The sequence below is a fragment of the Ceratocystis lukuohia genome, assembly GCF_044167205.1.
Source record: "Ceratocystis lukuohia strain C4212 chromosome Unknown Supercontig1_pilon, whole genome shotgun sequence".
Taxonomy (NCBI): domain Eukaryota; kingdom Fungi; phylum Ascomycota; class Sordariomycetes; order Microascales; family Ceratocystidaceae; genus Ceratocystis; species Ceratocystis lukuohia.
The window spans coordinates 1,333,727-1,351,514 of NW_027263520.1; the positions used below are offsets into that span (position 1 = coordinate 1,333,727).

The 17,788-nt window shown below is 49.5% G+C and overlaps 6 protein-coding genes across 6 annotated transcripts; 3 read left to right on the plus strand and 3 right to left on the minus strand.

The window, feature by feature from the left end:
- Positions 1 to 2,342: 2,342 nt before the first annotated feature.
- Positions 2,343 to 5,461, plus strand: HOO65_010345 (Zinc finger protein 165; the record flags this gene model as incomplete). The annotated part of the gene is made up of 2 exons (XM_071005378.1): positions 2,343 to 5,080; positions 5,176 to 5,461. The coding sequence occupies 2 exons, from the start codon at positions 2,343 to 2,345 to the stop codon at positions 5,459 to 5,461; spliced, it is 3,024 nt and encodes a 1,007-aa protein (XP_070862167.1).
- Positions 5,462 to 6,613: 1,152 nt separating this feature from the next.
- Positions 6,614 to 7,432, minus strand: HOO65_010346 (Exosome complex component RRP40; the record flags this gene model as incomplete). The annotated part of the gene is made up of 2 exons (XM_071006112.1): positions 6,614 to 7,150; positions 7,232 to 7,432. 2 exons carry the CDS (start codon positions 7,430 to 7,432, stop codon positions 6,614 to 6,616), a joined length of 738 nt encoding a protein of 245 aa, XP_070862168.1.
- Positions 7,433 to 7,885: 453 nt separating this feature from the next.
- Positions 7,886 to 9,755, plus strand: HOO65_010347 (Ribosome-associated complex subunit SSZ1; the record flags this gene model as incomplete). Its single annotated transcript, XM_071005640.1, has 3 exons — positions 7,886 to 8,009; positions 8,126 to 8,252; positions 8,333 to 9,755. The coding sequence occupies 3 exons, from the start codon at positions 7,886 to 7,888 to the stop codon at positions 9,753 to 9,755; spliced, it is 1,674 nt and encodes a 557-aa protein (XP_070862169.1).
- Positions 9,756 to 10,133: 378 nt separating this feature from the next.
- HOO65_010348 (uncharacterized protein) lies at positions 10,134 to 11,457 on the minus strand (the record flags this gene model as incomplete). Its single annotated transcript, XM_071005865.1, has 2 exons — positions 10,134 to 10,882; positions 10,938 to 11,457. The coding sequence occupies 2 exons, from the start codon at positions 11,455 to 11,457 to the stop codon at positions 10,134 to 10,136; spliced, it is 1,269 nt and encodes a 422-aa protein (XP_070862170.1).
- Positions 11,458 to 12,208: 751 nt separating this feature from the next.
- On the plus strand, positions 12,209 to 14,893 carry HOO65_010349 (Ribonucleases P/MRP protein subunit pop1; the record flags this gene model as incomplete). Its single annotated transcript, XM_070999690.1, has 1 exon — positions 12,209 to 14,893. One exon carries the CDS (start codon positions 12,209 to 12,211, stop codon positions 14,891 to 14,893), a length of 2,685 nt encoding a protein of 894 aa, XP_070862171.1.
- A 258-nt stretch (positions 14,894 to 15,151) lies between these two features.
- HOO65_010350 (uncharacterized protein) lies at positions 15,152 to 16,126 on the minus strand (the record flags this gene model as incomplete). The annotated part of the gene is made up of 1 exon (XM_070999691.1): positions 15,152 to 16,126. The coding sequence occupies one exon, from the start codon at positions 16,124 to 16,126 to the stop codon at positions 15,152 to 15,154; it is 975 nt and encodes a 324-aa protein (XP_070862172.1).
- Positions 16,127 to 17,788: the final 1,662 nt, after the last annotated feature.

Genomic DNA, 17,788 nt, shown 5'->3' on the forward strand with positions numbered 1-17,788 from the left:
ATGGTGTGGCTGGGCAAAGACCGACTGCCGAGGGCGAACCCAGACCTCTGTTTCTTGTTCCTCCTAATCCTGTCCTAGGATGTCTATTTTTAGTATACAGCACACAGGAAAGCGAAAGCAAGCCTCAGAGGGTTGTTTCCCTTCCCTCCAATGCCGAGGTCACTAAAGAGTGCAGGGCGGGCTGTCAGAATCATTCCACCACCTGCCTTGCAGAAATGATCACCGAGACAGTGTGTGCAGGTGTGTGTATAGAAGCATTGTATGCCTGCCTGCCTGCCTGCCTACCTGCCTGCATCTATTGGCACTTGAATTTAAGTTTACTGTCTCGGCAAGAGGGCGGATAAAACACAAATAAAGTCCGTTCTTTGACAGACCAGCATGAGGCCATGCTATGCTGGCAACGACTGTACGAGGCCTCGGCCAGTTGTTTGTCTTGTTACGCTTGATATTATCAATGCATCTGATATCAAATATCTTGAGGCAAACCACGGGCAAGGCTGATTTCGAAAGGGAAGCCCGAATCCCAACAAAACTTGTTCGTATGCCTTGTTGATCCCCTTTTGCGAGGCTGGCGTTATGCACATACATCAAGAAGTCACCTCAAACACCTGATAACAGAACCGAGAAGAAGATATTTTATTTGTGGGCAAAACGTGGCGACTAGCCAGAAGAGAATACAGCGACGTTGTTCAATTTTTTATTACCTTGTGTGTGCAGAGATGTAGCATTGGGCTCATGCCTAATTCACAAAGCTACCTAAAGGTTCACTCCCATCAAATTAACCTGCAGAAGCAGTGGTAAAACTGGTCTTGTCTAGCTCCGCCACAGACGCCACGCCTCACACACAGAATATTAGCCACATGACCAACAACCCCGATTGGCTTGCTTCGACCAAGGTGGGCTAAAAACGTCATTGCACGTTCACATGTCACATTCTTAGTAACTACCTCCACCATCTTACGCTAGTGGAATTTTTGGGCGGTTTTTATTTTTTTGTTCCACTTGCTGAATAATGCGTTTCCCTTCTGCTTTCTTTTAATTTTTCAGTTGCTTTTTTCGGGAATGAGGAAAAAAAAGTTCTGTTCCCGACAAAAAAAGAGAGACAGTTCGGTGGGTTGTTCTCGGTTCAAGATGTTGCTAGTGGGGCCACTGCATGGTCAAGGACAAGAAAAAAAAGCAAGTGTCAGTGGTTTTCATATTTTATACAGTCTTGTTTTTGTGAAGGAAGAGTAAGCTTCCAAGCCCAAGCTAAGCACCCGAAATAGCTGCCAGAAAGTTATTGCCAAGGATTTGTGTTTTTTTCCTGGCCAATAACACCCTACTATTCCGCGCCCTGGTAAAGGTTTGGGAGGCCGCCGCCTTGCCTGCCACATTTTCAACTCGTTCGTAACAGAGCATGGGGCAGGCGAGTTATTGAATGAACAATATGCACTGTAGCTTGCTTTATGACACACCCCCTTAACGGCCTTGGGAAAGCCTGGGTCTGATTCCTAGGGTCTTAATAGGAGCTTATTGTGGATGGCTTTCTTCTTTTTCACCCTGATTGTTGTTTGTGGGGGAGGACTCACTGGAACAGCATGACATGAGTTGTTTTATATTTTCGAAAAAGCGCTGAAAAAAGTAGGGCGGAAAAAAGCAACGCATTACTCACAACCCCAATTGAAGCAATAGCCTTTCCTAATGCAGCTGCTGTCCAGGATATAGTGCATTACAGAGATATTGGCAACTATCTGTAGTGAGGTGTAGTGCTGATATTGGGTGATCTAGTAAGCTTCATGCACTGACAGCTCGGAGTTTACAGCGCTTGACAGCCCGACAAAGGGGCTCCTTATTCATGTTTTGTTTCCTATCTACTACGACACCATCATCTTTCTCTCGTCTTTCCAACCGCCCTGATTTGCGCAACTTGCACCACAAGGCTTTGTCTTGTTTTCCTGCCTCCTAAATTCCCTTTTGAACAATTTCGGCCTCCCACTCAAGCTGAATGAAAAACTGGTATTTTTTTTTCTCCTTCTCTTGAACAATAATTCATTATCAATTAATTAGCTTTGCTATCACTTCATAGCAATAGTGTAGCAACAGGTTCTAACAGGCAGTACCACGTTGCCCTGCACAACAAACCAGCCTACCAACTTACCAACCTACCTACTTGCTGGCCTATTCTAAGAAACAGGCTAGGGCTGCCTTTTGACCCTCTTGCCAACGATAATCTCTGACCTGGCAATCAAGCGAGGCTGAGCAGTATTCACTTGCATTTTCCTGCATTGTTATCCTTTCCCTCCCTAATCTTGCCCCGAGACGTCACCCCCATCTATCGCGACACTCTGTGCCTTCCGCTCATCATGGCGCCACCATCTCCGTTACCAGATCTTGTCGAACGAAAAACAAGCGATTTGCTGCAGGAAGCTATGAACCTGCATTCGCGAACGACATTGGCCACGATGGATTCATCGGCCATATTACCCAGTGCCCGGTGCTTGAAAACCCTAGATCGTCGGGATCTCAGTAAAGGCGGTGTCGCTGGTGTTAGTATTGGTAGTGTTGTCGGCCTTTCTATAGTTTTTTTCATCGCCTACCCATTTGTTGCTCGGAGCGTACGATTAGGCTGGAATCGATGGAAGGCGAAGAGAAAGGTTGTTAGAGATCAACACCAGGACTCGTCAAAATCCGATGCCAGCCAAGATGTCGAGAACAACGAGCCAGAGACAACAGGAAATAGCTCTACGCAACAAGAGCTTGACGCGTCATTGCAGCAACCGCTATCCCGACAAGTATCGTTTAGTTCTTCTCTTGATCATTCAAGTGGTGATGAAAGCCCGGCCAGCCAGACACGGGCTTTGTCAGATATTTCCAACCCCGAAGAGTCGAATCCAGACGGTAACATAGGCAGTGAGCCTCCCGAGTACATACATTTCACTACAGGCCTCAGCTCTACATACTACTCTTCCGATGTTCCCAACTCTGCCTTTGGTCTTAGCAATGATGCTGAGATGCAAGATCCCGATGAATTCCAAAAAGCGCAAGACAGGGCATCGACCGAGCCAGAAAACCGAAAGAGCTCTACCCTCATCAGCACAATTCGTAAAATTGCTCAAGGTATTTCTGGAAGTACCAGCGATAACTCTGTGACAAACTCGACTTCTCGGGCGCTAGGCGACAACAGAGTCATGGACAGGAATATGACCGAGTCACCTACCAATCTCGGGACTGATTCCGCTGCTATTTCTGGGAAAAATTCTGCTATCGGTGATCGCGGGTTTGTGCTCCCGCCCGACGTTGTCCATAGGAAACATCCTCGTATGGATGCTGCAAATACGCTGGCGCCAGTACCAACTACAGTCTCGGAGACTGTCAATCCTATGGAAATCATGGGTATGGGCACTCTTACTGAAAACGAGCGAACATGGCGGTTCACCCATCTGGGCACTGACCCACAGAGCAATGCTGATGAAGAAGTTGTCCAAGCTTTGCTGGACGCAGCCTATGCAAATGGGGTTGAGTTGAACTTAAGCGAGCTAGCTTCAGGTATAGGCGCTGTGGATACTACTGCTGGCTATGCTGGTGCTGGTGCTGCTACTGGCGAGCCCTCCTGCAACAACAGTGGTCTTAGCAGTAACCTTAGCGTTAAGGGTGCTGAAAATGCTTACGCACTACTTGACCATGGTATGTCCGGCACCACTGTTTCTCCAGGACACAGTGGATCCCTGCAGCCAACGGCCACTAAAGCCACCTCTAGCATCCCTAGCACTACTGCTGGCGTTACTGGCACTGGCAGTGCGGCTGTGCACCAAATGCATCAAGGTATTGTTGACTCGGTTGCCTCCCACTCCTATAATTCACACCCCCCTGCTCATCGTCATACACCTCTAGGCTATAGCCACAGTGCTGGGGTTGGAACCGAAGCACCCCTGCCTACAGCCGGAAACTTCGCCTCTACTTTTGAACTACCACGGCATGACGTCGCCGTATCGGCTGCTATCACACCATCATCGGTGAATGCGTTCCCTTCACCTATATCAATGACCACAGCCGCCTCCCAAGATGGCCCCCACGAAGACTCTTTTAATACTAACTCTACTTCCAACATCAACACGAATACCAATACAAATACCCAATCCGGTACTCACATCCATACCGACACTAGTTCCTCTACCATTGCCCAGTTGCAACCACACTTCAATATTGCTACTGCTCCCCTTTCTGCACTTACAACCAACGACCACCATTCTTCTCCCCAGCAATCACATCTTACACCACAAGCCCAACAAGTCCAGTTGCCGCCGCAACTACAAGAACAGCAACAACTGTCCGCCTCTCAAATCTCCCAGCTACAACAGGAAGTCATCAATCTGGATTCTTCAAATACTTTGCAACAGACTGCTCGCCATCCACAGCTTTCTGTTCCTAACCAGTCTCAACCCTGGAATCAACAACAACAACAACAACAACAGCAGCAGCAGCAGCAGATTTCGGGTTCTCCTGGAACACAAAACCTGATTCCCAACTCCAACATTTCTGGTTTTCTGCCTTCGCCACCGCAGGCAACCGAAAACCAATTCATGGATGCCTCGTACTCTTCTTTCTACCCGCAGCCTCAAGCTTCATATGCGAACTCCAGCTCCTATCCAGCCTTTATAGACATGAGCAACAGTGCTATGATTTCGGAAGGTATGCTGTATCAGCGCCGGATGAATATGCCATACGACCAGGCTCAGCATATTATGGCTGCCAATGTTCCCAACATGCCTATGGACTCGATGAATGTCGACATTGATTTGGTCGAGTATCTTCCATCTCAGCCCCCCCAGTACGCCGCCCATCGCTACACTCTGAGCAATGCATCTGCCGAGTACGGAGCTGATGTTTCGGACATGTCAACACCTTATCATTTCAATTCACCCTCAGCTCATTCTGTTGCCAACACTCCGGATACTCGCATATCAGTTACACCCTCTCCCAAGGTCAACCTGATGCATGACATGACTTCGCCCTACGCAGCAATGTGCCAGTCTTCCCCTATTGCTGCTGCCTTGAAATGCGATGAGTGTGGCCGGACCTTTAACCAGGCACACAAGCTGAAGTAAGTCATGTTCCCACTGCCCCCTCCTTTTTTATTTTGTCTTTTCTGGCCTTGCCTTTGTTTATCAATGATTACTAACGAGCCGTAATTTTTAGTCACCACAAACGCTACCACGAGCGGCCTCACGAATGTACCCATGACGGCTGTGGCAAACGTTTTGGCACTAAGACTCATCTGGAGCGCCACGTTAACGACAAGCACAAACAAACACGAAAGTACCACTGTACTGAACCAGGCTGCGCGTACTCACGTGCTAGTGGAAAGGGCTTTCCGCGCAAGGACAACTGGCGTCGTCACATGCTCAACATTCACGGCTGCAGTCCTGGGGCTAGCATTCAGGCTGATGTTGTTGATGAGTCAATGATGAACACTGGTGCCTAAGGCTTATTGGCTATGTATTGCTACTTGTGTTGCACAACAATGCCTCCTGATATTGAAACTGGCCTTTTGCCAATGGTCTCTTTGTCTTCTGCCTGAAGTTTGTCTCGATTTTTGTCATGTTGCTTGATGCATCTTGATGCCTGTTTTTTTCCCTCCATTTTTTTCTTGGTCTTCTTTTCAGGTTGAAGCTTGATGCTTACCTGATAAGAGCCTCTTTTTGGCCTGTTTTTCATGCTCCTTTCTGGATGTTCGTCCCTTTGGATGCCGATTTTTCCCTTTTGTTTTTTTCTCCATTCGTATTTCTCATGAAGCTTGTTGCGAGTTTGAAAGATTTTCGCGATTCTCTCGCGAACTTTATCTTGTCGTTGATCTTTTCAGCATCATATCTCATCGACATTTATCGCATCTTACTGAGTCCTCACAAGCCTGAACGATTTATGACCAGCATCTCCCACGTATTTACTTTGAAAACAAAAAAAAACGACGGGATCTTGACAACCCCTCTTAGCATGATGGCTGTTTTCCATCATTTCCGCTCAATTTCTTTGCTTTTCTGTTGGTTCTTCGTTTTTTTGCACTTTTGCTTTCTCATCTTCTTGCTGTTATTTGCCTCTTTTTATTTTTATCACTGTTCTGGTTATTGGGGTGATGCTACAGGCTTAGTATCACATCTCTTATCCAAGATATAGACATACAGACAGACACCACAGTACCACAGTACCACATTAGCGCTTTTCTTTCTTATTCCATGTTTTTTATATTCAGTACTATTGGGCGCATATTAGGAGATACACTGCTGGGTTGTTCTATTTCATAGGCTGGGTTTTCGTGTGTTTTAATCTTTGTGTTAGGATGAGATTTCTTTTTATGACTGGACGTTTATACAAAATTCGGACGTGTTGTCCTGTTACATGCTTCCTACACTGTTTTAGAATGTGTGCATCACACCCTTTTCTTTTAATGATTCTTTTGTAGAGGGAATGACTAAACGCATGGTATCATGTATCAAATAGCAAAAGCGGCCCATGTACGATGAAGGAAAGGCCGGCTATAACTTTGGAAAGTAGGTCTAAGATGTAGAAAAAGAGATGAGGGGAAGCATAAGCGGCCCAGCGTGACTCGGCCCTAGCCCAAAAAGGGCTGAGACGTTCTTTAGGTTGACTCCATGATCTTGCGCGCAAGCTTTTTTTGCGCCTTGACGTCCAAGTTCTTCTCGTCGACATCTTGCACTGCCCGTCCCACCGCAATAGTCGTCGCCACCTTTTCACTGGTTACCCACAGCCGGCCATTACGGCCGACGGCTGTCTCAAACTGCAAGCCGGCAGCACCCAGCTCCTCGAGAATCGGCATCTTGCCGTCTTGCACGGCCTTTGGCATTAGTAGCCTCCGAGCCATGCCTAATGAGATGGGGAAGAGCATACCGCCGGCTAGTGGGCCGAGGCCGTCGGCCTTGCCCGTAGTGGCTGAAACACAATCTAACTCTGCGTCCATGTGACGGTGGGCGCTGCTGACGCGGGCGTACACGACGGAGCCAGTGGAGAGCATGGGTCGGGTCTTTTTATTGGCGCCTTCGAAGGAAAGGTTGTGAAGAGCTGCTGGAAGAGTGTAGTCGGACAGCGAAACGAGGTAAAGGTCGCCAGCGTTGCGCATGACAGTGCCGATCACCAGATCGCCGGGTGCAGGCACATACTATAGCACGGGAATGCGTGTGTTAAAATAGATATACAGATGCAGCGTATGGGTATGGGCATGAGTTAAACTATGACTTACCCGACCAGAGCCGTGCTCAACCCATACAATGTTCCTTCGCACATCAGACGTCAGGATGCCTGATACAGTTGGTATTAAGGTGCTGGGCGGCTCGATATTCAAGCCAGGCCCTAGACGTAAAGGCTTTTTGTCATTTCTAGGGATTGATTCTAGGTCAATAGGCTGGCCTGGTAGGACAAGAAGTGTTGAGGATGAAGCCATGGCGATTTACTAGGGGGAAAGAACAAAGGAACAGCGAGAATTTCCGTTGTTGGTCTCTAGAACAATCGATTTGAGAATGCGCAAGGCTGCAAAAAAAAAGTAGTGATAAGCCTCAAGGCTGACGGGCTATCAGTGGCGGGTCATAAGTATACTCACACATAGACATTGGCACATCCTGAATGAATGGAGGGGCAAGAATGAAGCGAAGGCTAAAAGGCTCCACATTTGGGGGGAGAGATTAACCAAAGGCGCAGAAAAAAAGGCTGAAGAATTTATCAGTCTTGATTTTTGTTTGCTTGGTGATATCTTTTTTGTTGTCTTTGCTCGTTGCTTGCTGATCGCTGCTCGTTGGGAAGTTACTTTCGTATCCTTTGGGCCCTTTGATTGACTTTTCTGGTCACTTTGCTTTATCTATCTATATCCGACACATTTACCACCGCATCTTCACTAACAATGTCTGCTACGACTGTTGCTCCCAGCGAGCGTGTTGCCATTGGTATCTCCTTTGGCAACTCGAACGGCTCTATTGCTATGACCGTTGATGACAAGGCTGAGGTCATTGCTAACGAGGACGGTGGTATGTACTAAATGCGCTTTTGAGAGGCTCTAGAGAGAGCGTCCGCTTAATTGGACCCAAGATAGATTTGGAAGACTGGTCAGACTTAGCATCTAACATCGTATATTCTCTTGCAGACCGCCAAATTCCCGCTGTCCTCTCTTACGTTGATGGCGAGGAGTACTACGGCCAGCAGGCCAAGGCTTTCTTCGTGCGCAACCCCAAGAATACCATTGGCTATTTCCGCGACTTCCTGGGCAAGGAGTAGGTTGCTCCCATCGTTCTAATTGGTCTCGTAATACTACACTCGCGGATGTATGTACTGATAACGACCCCCCTTATAGGTTCAAGTCGATCGACCCCACCCACAACCACGCCTCTGCCCACCCCCAGGAGTCGGCCAACGGCGTTAGCTTCAGCGTGAAGGACAAAGAGGGCGACGAAGTTTCGACTGTCCCCGTTGACGAGGTTGCTACTCGCTACTTGAAGCGCCTTGCAACTGCTGCCTCTGACTACCTCGGAAAGGCCGTCACCTCGGCTGTCATCACCGTTCCCACCAACTTCTCTGACAAGCAGAAGGAGTCCCTAGTCAAGGCTGCCAACGCGGCAGGCCTGGAAGTTCTGCAGTTGATTGCGGAGCCTGTGGCTGCCGTTCTGGCCTATGATGCTCGTCCTGGTGCTGAGGTTAAGGATAAGACCATTGTTGTTGCCGACCTTGGCGGTACCCGCTCTGATGTCACCGTCGTTGCCTCGCGTGGTGGAATGTACACCATTTTGGCTACTGCCCACGACTATGAATTTGCCGGTGCCCAGCTAGACACTGTCCTGATTGACCACTTCTCCAAGGAGTTCATCAAGAAGTACCAGAAGGACCCTCGCACGAACGAACGTGCTCTGTCTAAGCTGAAGCTGGAGGCTGAGAACTGCAAGAAGGCCCTGTCTCTGGGAACCAACGCCTCGTTTAGCATCGAGTCGCTTGTTGATGGCCTTGACTTTGCTAGCACCATCAACCGTCTACGTTATGAGATGCTGTCTCGCAAGGTTTTTGACGGTTTTAACCGCTTGGTGGAGGGTGTCATTGCCAAGGCTGGTCTGGACGTTCTTGACATTGATGAAGTCATTATGTCTGGTGGTACCTCGCACACTCCCCGTATTGCCAACAACCTGGCTGGTCTGTTCCCCGAGACCACTGTTGTCCAAGCTCCTGCCACTGAGGTTACTGCTATCAACCCCTCGGAGCTGCCGGCTCGCGGTGCCGCTCTGCAGGCTTCGCTGATTCAGGAGTTTGACCAGGAAGATGTTGAACAGTCTACCCACGCTGCTGTCACCACTGTCAACCACATCTCTAACGCTATTGGTGTTCTGTCCACTGATGCCCACGGCAAGGAGGTTTTCCTCCCTATTGTCCTCCCCGAGACTGCTGTTCCTGCTCGCCGCATAGTACACCTGTCTACCCCTGCCGAGGGCGGTGATGTCCTGGTTAAGATTGTCGAGGGCAACACTCACATCAAGGTTACCCAGCCCGAGCCCAAGCCTAAGGCTGAGAAGGCCGATGATGACAGCGATGAGGACAGTGAAGAGGAAGAGGACGATATTCGCGAGAAGGTGTGGAAGGTTGGCGCCACCCTGGCCGAGGCTGCGATAAGAGGCTCTAAGAAGGGCGGTAAGATCGAGGTCTCTATCACTATTGCTGACGACCTGACGACGACATTCGCGGTACGGGAGGTTGGTGCCAAGGGTGGTGTTCGCGGTACCATTACTGCTTAAGTTATGGAGTTGATGATAGAGAAGGGTAAAAAAGCGGTGTACCTTGTACACAGAAGCTGCAGCTCGAACTTGAATGACGGCTGGCTTCACTATACAACATACGGGATACAGGATATACACAAAAGTCCACGTGGGTGTGAATGGCAAGGGCATTATATATTGTCTATGAATGCATAACAGTGAAACAAAAGCAGCTTTGCCGCGTGTAATTGTGATGGTAGCGTAGATGTGCTGTAGTGTAAGCGGGCGAATAGAAAAAAAGATGCTGTGAAGGTTACAGTATAACGAGGAAAGCCAAGACTCCAGTAACGCCGCCAGAACTGAACGAAAGGGAAAAAGAAAGGAGCGAAATATAAAAGAGGTTGTTGCTTGCATACTTTAAGCTGTTTGTTGCGTCGGGACGGTCCATGCAACCATATTTTCACGGATCTCGTGCTCGCGAACTTCCCGGCCTGATATGTGGCGCAACTCTACGTCGTGTGCATCTGTATCACGGCTGTAATCATCTCCCGAGACGTCCATTGAAGCTAGGCTGGTAAAACTACTGCTGCGGCTGCGCGCACCGAGAGTCAGGTACTCACTGCTGCTTCTACTGATGTTTCTTCGGTGGACGGACGGAGTGCCCGTCAATGGACGGTGGGAGATGCGGTCTTGTGCTGGAGCACGATTGCCGCTATATCCGGACCGTGTGACTGTTGCAGCACTGGTTTCGCTGAGGCCACTGCTGGTTCGGTGGTGACGATGGCCTCGATGTGACTTAACACCAGACCTATGTCCATGACTGTGACCGCCGTGATTATGGCTGGTTGAAGCATAGCTTTCGTCGCCCGAGCCGCTTTCATCGCGGCCATACGTAGAAGAGTAATGGCCGTGAACAAAGCGTTTAGCGGATGATGAGGCTGTGGGCGTGGGTAATGATGACGCGGTATGTCGGTGGGTATGGCCATGTGAGTGGACATGAGGTGAGTATGGTGAGTGTTTGCTGTCACCCTGGTGGAATATATCCTCGATTGCCTCGTCGGCACGTAGCTCGTCAAGTGGGCAATTCCACGAGGCTATCAGCATGGAACGGTAGAGATCGACTTCGGCGACATCGCGGGCTTTGTTGGAGGCTATCATGGGAACCTCTGTAAGGGGTTAGTAGACTGGCCGAATCGGTAGAAGAGCTTCGATCCAACTTACTATTACCATCTTCCTGATCAGGCGCCTCCCCAACAAATACCCCGGTAAGACCGCCAAACACCGGGGCTGTTTTTAAAGGCGGCGCAGCATAATTACGATCGCCATCTACTTGGACCATCAAAACCCCGATCTTGAGCGTGCTGTTGATCTTGCTGTCTTGCAGGAGATATCGCCGGATAATCCCATCCTGGGCATCGTATTGGCTAGATAGTGATGATCCCGCAGCCGAAGAAGCCATTGCAGCTGGCCGGCGCCGAGAGAGCAATTGGATATCCATGTTCATACTCTCTTCGACGAACTCGCCTAGGTTAACGCGCACTTTTCCGAGGGGGACTTTCTCGTCACGTAGACCACCTGACGAGTATTCTTGAAGCACTTCAAGTTCTAGCCAACACTCGCTTAAGCGCAAGGACTTGTCGATAGGGATACGCACATTTCCGACAAGCTTTGAGTATGAGTAGTGTACACGATGATTGGTGATGGCACGGCGCTCTGTTGCGCCGCGATGTTCAGCGTGCATTGAGTGGACAATATGCCATTTAATGAGCGACCATCCGGCAACAAGTGGGACGTTATTCAAATCATAGATCTACCAGGGAGAATAGCGAGGTGTAAGCGTTAGCAGCACAGTAGGGGCCAAAGGGGGGAGTTGATGACGTATTAGGAGAGTAGCCGGCTGGGTCCGAGAGTTTACCTTGAGATGGAGCTCAAAGCGCGGTTGACGCACATTGGCTTCATGGGTGCGAAATAGCTTTTTCATTATGGAGATAGGACGTATATTCTGGGATTGGACTTGTTTAAATATCGCAAGAAGGGAAGCCGGCCGCGATCAAGAATCGGTGATGTGGTGGTTAAGGACTTGGCCTTGGAGCTTGGACAAATAATATCAGGTGTAATAGAACTTTAGGGAATCTTACGGCCATAAACTTCATTTGGAGTGCTGAAGGGGCCCCACTAAAGTGCTCTAAGGAGAGGAGAGCTTACAGGGGCTATCCACTATATGGGCTGAGCTGGGAAGTCTTGTTTTCTTAGTATGATTAGAATCCCACAATATCAAGGCAACCACTAAACAAGGCCTACGTCAATGACCGTCTTATCGATAAGAGAGCTCAATCGCTTGGTGGAGAATCCCTAAACATTTTTCTATTCCTCAGTTGATCAATCGATTATGATATGATATACTAAGCTGAGCTATCTAGGCTGCGCTCCTTCCAGTAATTGACCTTGCATTAAGCCTCTGTATCGAGATCCCGATGCCACCGTCCGTCAGAATGCCACTCCGACCCGGATATGAGGGTGCTTCCAAGCGCAAAGGAAACTTCACCCCCGAAAGCGCTGGCGCCGCCAAGCGTCTCAAAGCTCGCCGTGACGCTCGCGATATCATAACACAACCAGCAAATGCAGCCCTCAAGGATGGCGCCCTTAACCTAGGTGCTTTTCTAGAAGCCCGCCAGTTCGAGATCTCGGCCCTGGAGGAGAGTATGCGCCTCAGCAAAGCAAGCAGATCACAGCGTGCCTTCCAACGTGTGCCTCGAGATATGCGTCGCCGTACGGCTAGCCACAACCCGAAACGAGTCCCAAAGCGGCTTCGGATGCGTGCTTTGCGCGAAATGGCCGAGGACAATACCCCCACAGTCACGTCGCGGCGTCGTAAGCCGCGGACAACGCGAGCCCGAATTCGAGCTGAAACAGCCAAGCGGCTTGGTCTGTTGACCCAAAAGCGTAGGCAGCGAAAGGCGCGTGCAGAAAAGGAGCGCTCAAAGAGCAGCAAAAGTGGCGAAGATGATACCACAATGGCAGACAGAGTGGATGGGCAGACTGTCAAAAGCACATGCAGCGCAACGCACGTCCGGGTACTAAGGCCTAAGATTCGCAGAAACGCACTCAACGAGCCTCCTGCAACCCGATCCAAGTTTCGCAAGCGCCAGATAAACAAGACTTGGTTGCCGACACATGTCTGGCATGCTAAAAGAGCACATATGACAGACCCTAAGACTCCTCTCTGGCGGTTTGCCATTCCGTTAAGGCCAAACGAAAAGATGTTTCGCGTCACGCATCGCACACTCAGTGACCGTGGAGCGTTGGCATGGGATATGAGCTACATAAGCACGATAGGGTTGTATGGCCGCTTTGCTGGTGTAGAAAGAGTGCTCAAGAAGTTGGGCCTTTGTACCCAAGGTCTATGGGGCGATAAAGGGCGGAGGTGGAGAGCCGGAGTCCGAAGTTGGAGCGGCATGCTCAGCAAAGAAGAGAGCGACCATGGCTCTCGGGCAGAGATTTGCCCTGGGATTGTAATTTGGAACCCTGTTGCCACTTCTGACTCCCAAGCAAACCAGCAGGATGCCCAGGTCTTCATCAGGGTCCATCCAGCAGCCTTCTTCGAGGTCTTCGAGACCTTGTTAACTTATACAAAGATGGAGACACCCAAGGTCTATATTGAAGATCTAAGGTTTGAAATCGGTAGTATTGACATCACAGGGCCATCTTCCATAGAGGCTTTGCTGAGCGTCATCAAGCCCTATCACACAGAAGACACGACAACAAAACATGCCTCTACATTCATGAATCTCTGCGGCCTGACAAATCCTAGCACCCTGCCTACCGGAGCCATTCTAGGATTTGACATGGTTGATCCTCGGCTTCATTATCCACCCAAGACTGTTCAGTTTACAGCCAAGTCCACCTCAACTCTAATGGACACGCTAGAGACATGGAATGCTAGTGTCGAAGATGACCTGAGGCCATATTCTATATGGAACCGGGCAGCTCGCCATAGTGCTTCACAACTTCCCACCAAGAAGGCACTTGACCGTCGCAAGACCCACAATCCACCCGGGAAGCCACTCCCCGTTGGGCCTAACGACCCTCCAATCCCAGTTCTCCTCCTAGCCACACGATCGCAGCCAGGCACACGTGCACTAGGGACCCTCTCCGTGCTTCTACCATGGAAATGCGTGCAGCCACTGTGGCACAGCCTGATGCACGTCCCACTAGCATCAGGGGGAAACCCGCGATTTGGCGGGCTACGCGAAATCGCCCAGGCTCATGACGAGCGAAACATGCCGTTGTTCCCCCGAGACTTCCCCACTACCCGTGCTGGTGCTGAATATGAGTTGCAAAAGCGTCAAGAACGTGAGAAGGAGTGGACGAAACGGCCCAAATGCAAGCGGACATCGTGGGCTGCGGTAAATCTTGGTGCAGGCCGAAAGGGAGAGCTGGGAAACCCCTATGCGTCGGATTATGGCCTAATATTCTCTGGGACGACCGGCGATGCCTTTAATCCAAATAAGATGCGTCAAGTCTGCGCTACAGATGCCAAAGGCTTGACATTACCTTTATCACTGCCCGAATTTAGTGTTATCCGTGTCAAAATCACATTTTTTTCTCAAGGCATTGCAACTCCTGCCGCCCGAGTCTACCGTCTCCCCAGTCTCACCTCTCAACCGCCAACTGCCACTACAGCTTCAGAGTCTGTTGAAGTACCAGCCACACAGCCTCACTTGTATTCATCCAACACGGGCCTGCCTCCTGATTTGCGCCAGCAGTGGCTTGCATTAACATCGCCCGCGGCAAAGCCGTCGTCTAACGGTGGCCGACGTACGTTTCGCTTACCGACCAACACATCGCCCGACTCCAAGAAGGAAGCGCTAGCTGCTCACTTAACAACAGGCCAAATACGGCCGTTCCCGCCAGTGCCTAACTACCAGGAAGATATCCAGGGCCACCCCATGTGCCCGGGTGCAGATCGGCTTGTAGGCTTTGTTACTTCTGGTGGCTACTCTCTAAATTGCGGAAAGTCCACCGCTATCGCAACACTAAGAGCCGATTCCGCTTTAGAAGATGCCCTTGCTGCTCGCAAAAACAAAAACAAGCAGCAGGAAAAAGAGGCGTTTTTGTGTGTTGTACGTAATCCTGGCCGCGAGATTGCGTGGATAGCCAGATGGGAGATAATTTAATGGTATAAAAATAGTGCCATATAGACTCTCAAGAAACACTGGACTGGATAGAAGTACATGCATTGAAACATTGCTCTCAGCAATAGATGATGCGCTAATAAACACGTTGAAACCGTAAAACATCATGTAATCGTAAAAAAAAGCCAAGACAATGCCGAGGGAATCTATGCCGCGCGAAAACTTCTTTTCCACAACACTCCAAATTGCAGAAATTTGATCTCTGAACCCCTACACAGCCGGGCTATCTCGAAATAAAAGTCATAGAGATTGGCGGGTAGCCTTGCGAGCTTTCTTCCACGGTCGCACAAAGTCATGGTAATCGATATCCTCGCCGTCATCCTCGCCTTCATCCTCCCATTCCCACAGACTCACGCTGTCTGACTCCTTCTCCTCGCCTGCCAGGCTTCCAACTAGTTGGTCGACTGTCTCTTTGCCGTAGTGTGTAATCAGGACTGAGCGTAGCTCCGTGATAGCAAAGCGCACTTCTTCCTTGTCTACCTCTTGGAGCCATGTTGGCCGAAAGCGCGCATACTGTCCGTGACTTTCCAGACGTAGTTGCAAGCACAGCTCTTCCCAGCGTAGGGCCCATAGCTTCCACAAACTCTCGAGACGTCGTTGGAAGGCAGTCTGGAAAATACTTTCTTCCCTAGAAATCATATTTGAGGCTCTTCGCTCTCGTCGTTGCTGCGTTTCGGCAGCAACTTTTCGTTCCTTAATGAAGCGTTCGTGGATGTCGTCCTGGATGCGTTGTTGTGCCTCCCTGAGGAATTTTATTTCCAGGGAATGACGCCTTTGGAGTCGCTTTAAGCTTTCCATTTGCTCCTGCAAGTGGCTTCGATGGAGGGAAGAGTTTGGGATGATGCTGTTCCAGTGTTTTTGTAAACGCTCGATGTGAACATTTAGCTTGAGTTCTTTTGAGGATTGCTGTTGAATGAGCTGTGCTTCCTGGCGCACGTGTAAATCATCAACTGACGATAACGTCTTGTTTTGGCGCTCGACCACGCTATCCAAGAGAGTCCTAGCACTATTCCATTTAGCCTTCAGAGACTGGCTGAGGTAAGATTCGTGACGGGCATTCAGGGACTCGAGCTGCTTCGTATAATAGTCGAAGAACTGGCTCAGTTCTTCTCGGGATTGGTGTTCCAGCCGTGCAAAGCGCGGATTTTGAACCGTCCAAAAAACCAGTTGGGCGTCTTTTTGCGCAAGGTTATCAGCATCTCGCTTACGGGCCATCTCGGCTTGATGGCGGTAGCGATTGAGCCGGGAAATTGAGCAGCCTTTAGAACACTGACCAGGCTCCATGCAAATATAGCAAAAGAACGCACCACACGAGCAGCGGACCTGTCGACAACCTTCCTTAAGCTCCAATAAACAGTGACATCTAATGCATTGCCGCCACCCATACTTGTATATCATATTTAAAACAGCAGGAGGCTCCAGGCCTAGCACACATCTCTCATTTTGAGGGTGGTTATACTGCTTGCACGAGGTACAAATGTTTGTTTTACAGGCCCAACAACGCAGTGGCGAGCCAGAGTGTAGATCCTGGGGCTGGAGGGCGGTGAATTCGCTACATGAGGGTTTTGGGCACCACACTCGGCACACAACGGGGGTTATTGCAATATAAACTGCTTCGAGGAATTGACGGAGCTGGCTTTCATCCAGGGCTGCCGCTATGACGGCCCCAGTGATGGCGACTCCGCAGCATCGAGGCGGCAATTTAGCCTCCTCCTTAATGGAAGGCAAAATCATCTTTCCAAGGCATGATAGACAGCAAACGTCACCGCACTCCAGAGTACGGTAGCTTGAGTAGGGAAAAGAGTCACAGCAGCACATACACATTCTGCAGTAATAAGAAGTCAGTTGGACGGCACACAGATCTTGGGTAGTGTTGAAGGGACAGACTGTGTATTTGCCCCCTCCTCCCCCCCCCCCCAAAAAAAAAAAAGAAAAACATACCTCAGTCCTGGCTGGATTGGTCCATCTCTAGTTCTGGGACGTTGGGACTTGGTCTTATTGCTACCGCCACTGGGTTTGTAAGCATGACCTGCCCAAGGCCCACTAGGTTGCCCGCATGTTGAAATCAAGGCCTCATATTGATCCAGGGTGGCCGAAAATGCTTGTAACCGAGTGCGATCATGGGCTAAATATAAGCCTTTTTGTCTGGTATTGGGAGAATTAGGTGCTGATGGCGTGAATGCCGAAGACGAGAGCCGTTCATTCAAGTGGTGAATGCTCGTTTTGAGGGCAATGACTTCAGCATTGAATTTTGTTTTGGTGCTCTGGAGAACCGTCGTAAAATACTCATCATCGCTGATCTCATCTAGTGAATCCAGGGGCTTCATGCTTGTGGGATTTCCTTTGTCTAAGGGGACAGGCCAAGCAGCCAAAGCTGGATCTTCTTTTATAGATCTGACGCCAAAAGCGAAAAGAGATTATGTTGGAAAAAGGGAGGCCAAGTATTGTAAGTGAGAATAGATATAAAAGAAGCAGAGACTCAAGAGAAAGAGAATCCGACAATCGCCTCTTGAAATGAGCCGTCAATATTCAGAGGATTTACTGTTTATTAGTTTTTTTTCCCCCTTCTCACGAGGGCAAGCCAAGGATAAGATGAGACGAGGCGACACAAGAGACCAACGGCCGGTGCGAAAGGAAGTTGATGTCGCTTCTATTTGATTTCCCTTCTTGGTTCAAGGCTGTTTCTGAAGTCTGAACTATGTTAGCTTGATATTAAAGCTTGGTTTTTTTTTTTCGTCTAGCACAGCTCCAAACGGAGCCATGATCCTAAAATGAGAAACACCGGAATTTCCGTGAGTTGGAACAAGGCACAAGGGAGAAACGTGACGGCTGGAGATGCCTAAAAGATGGGGGATAACGAAAAAGCGAAGCCCGCAA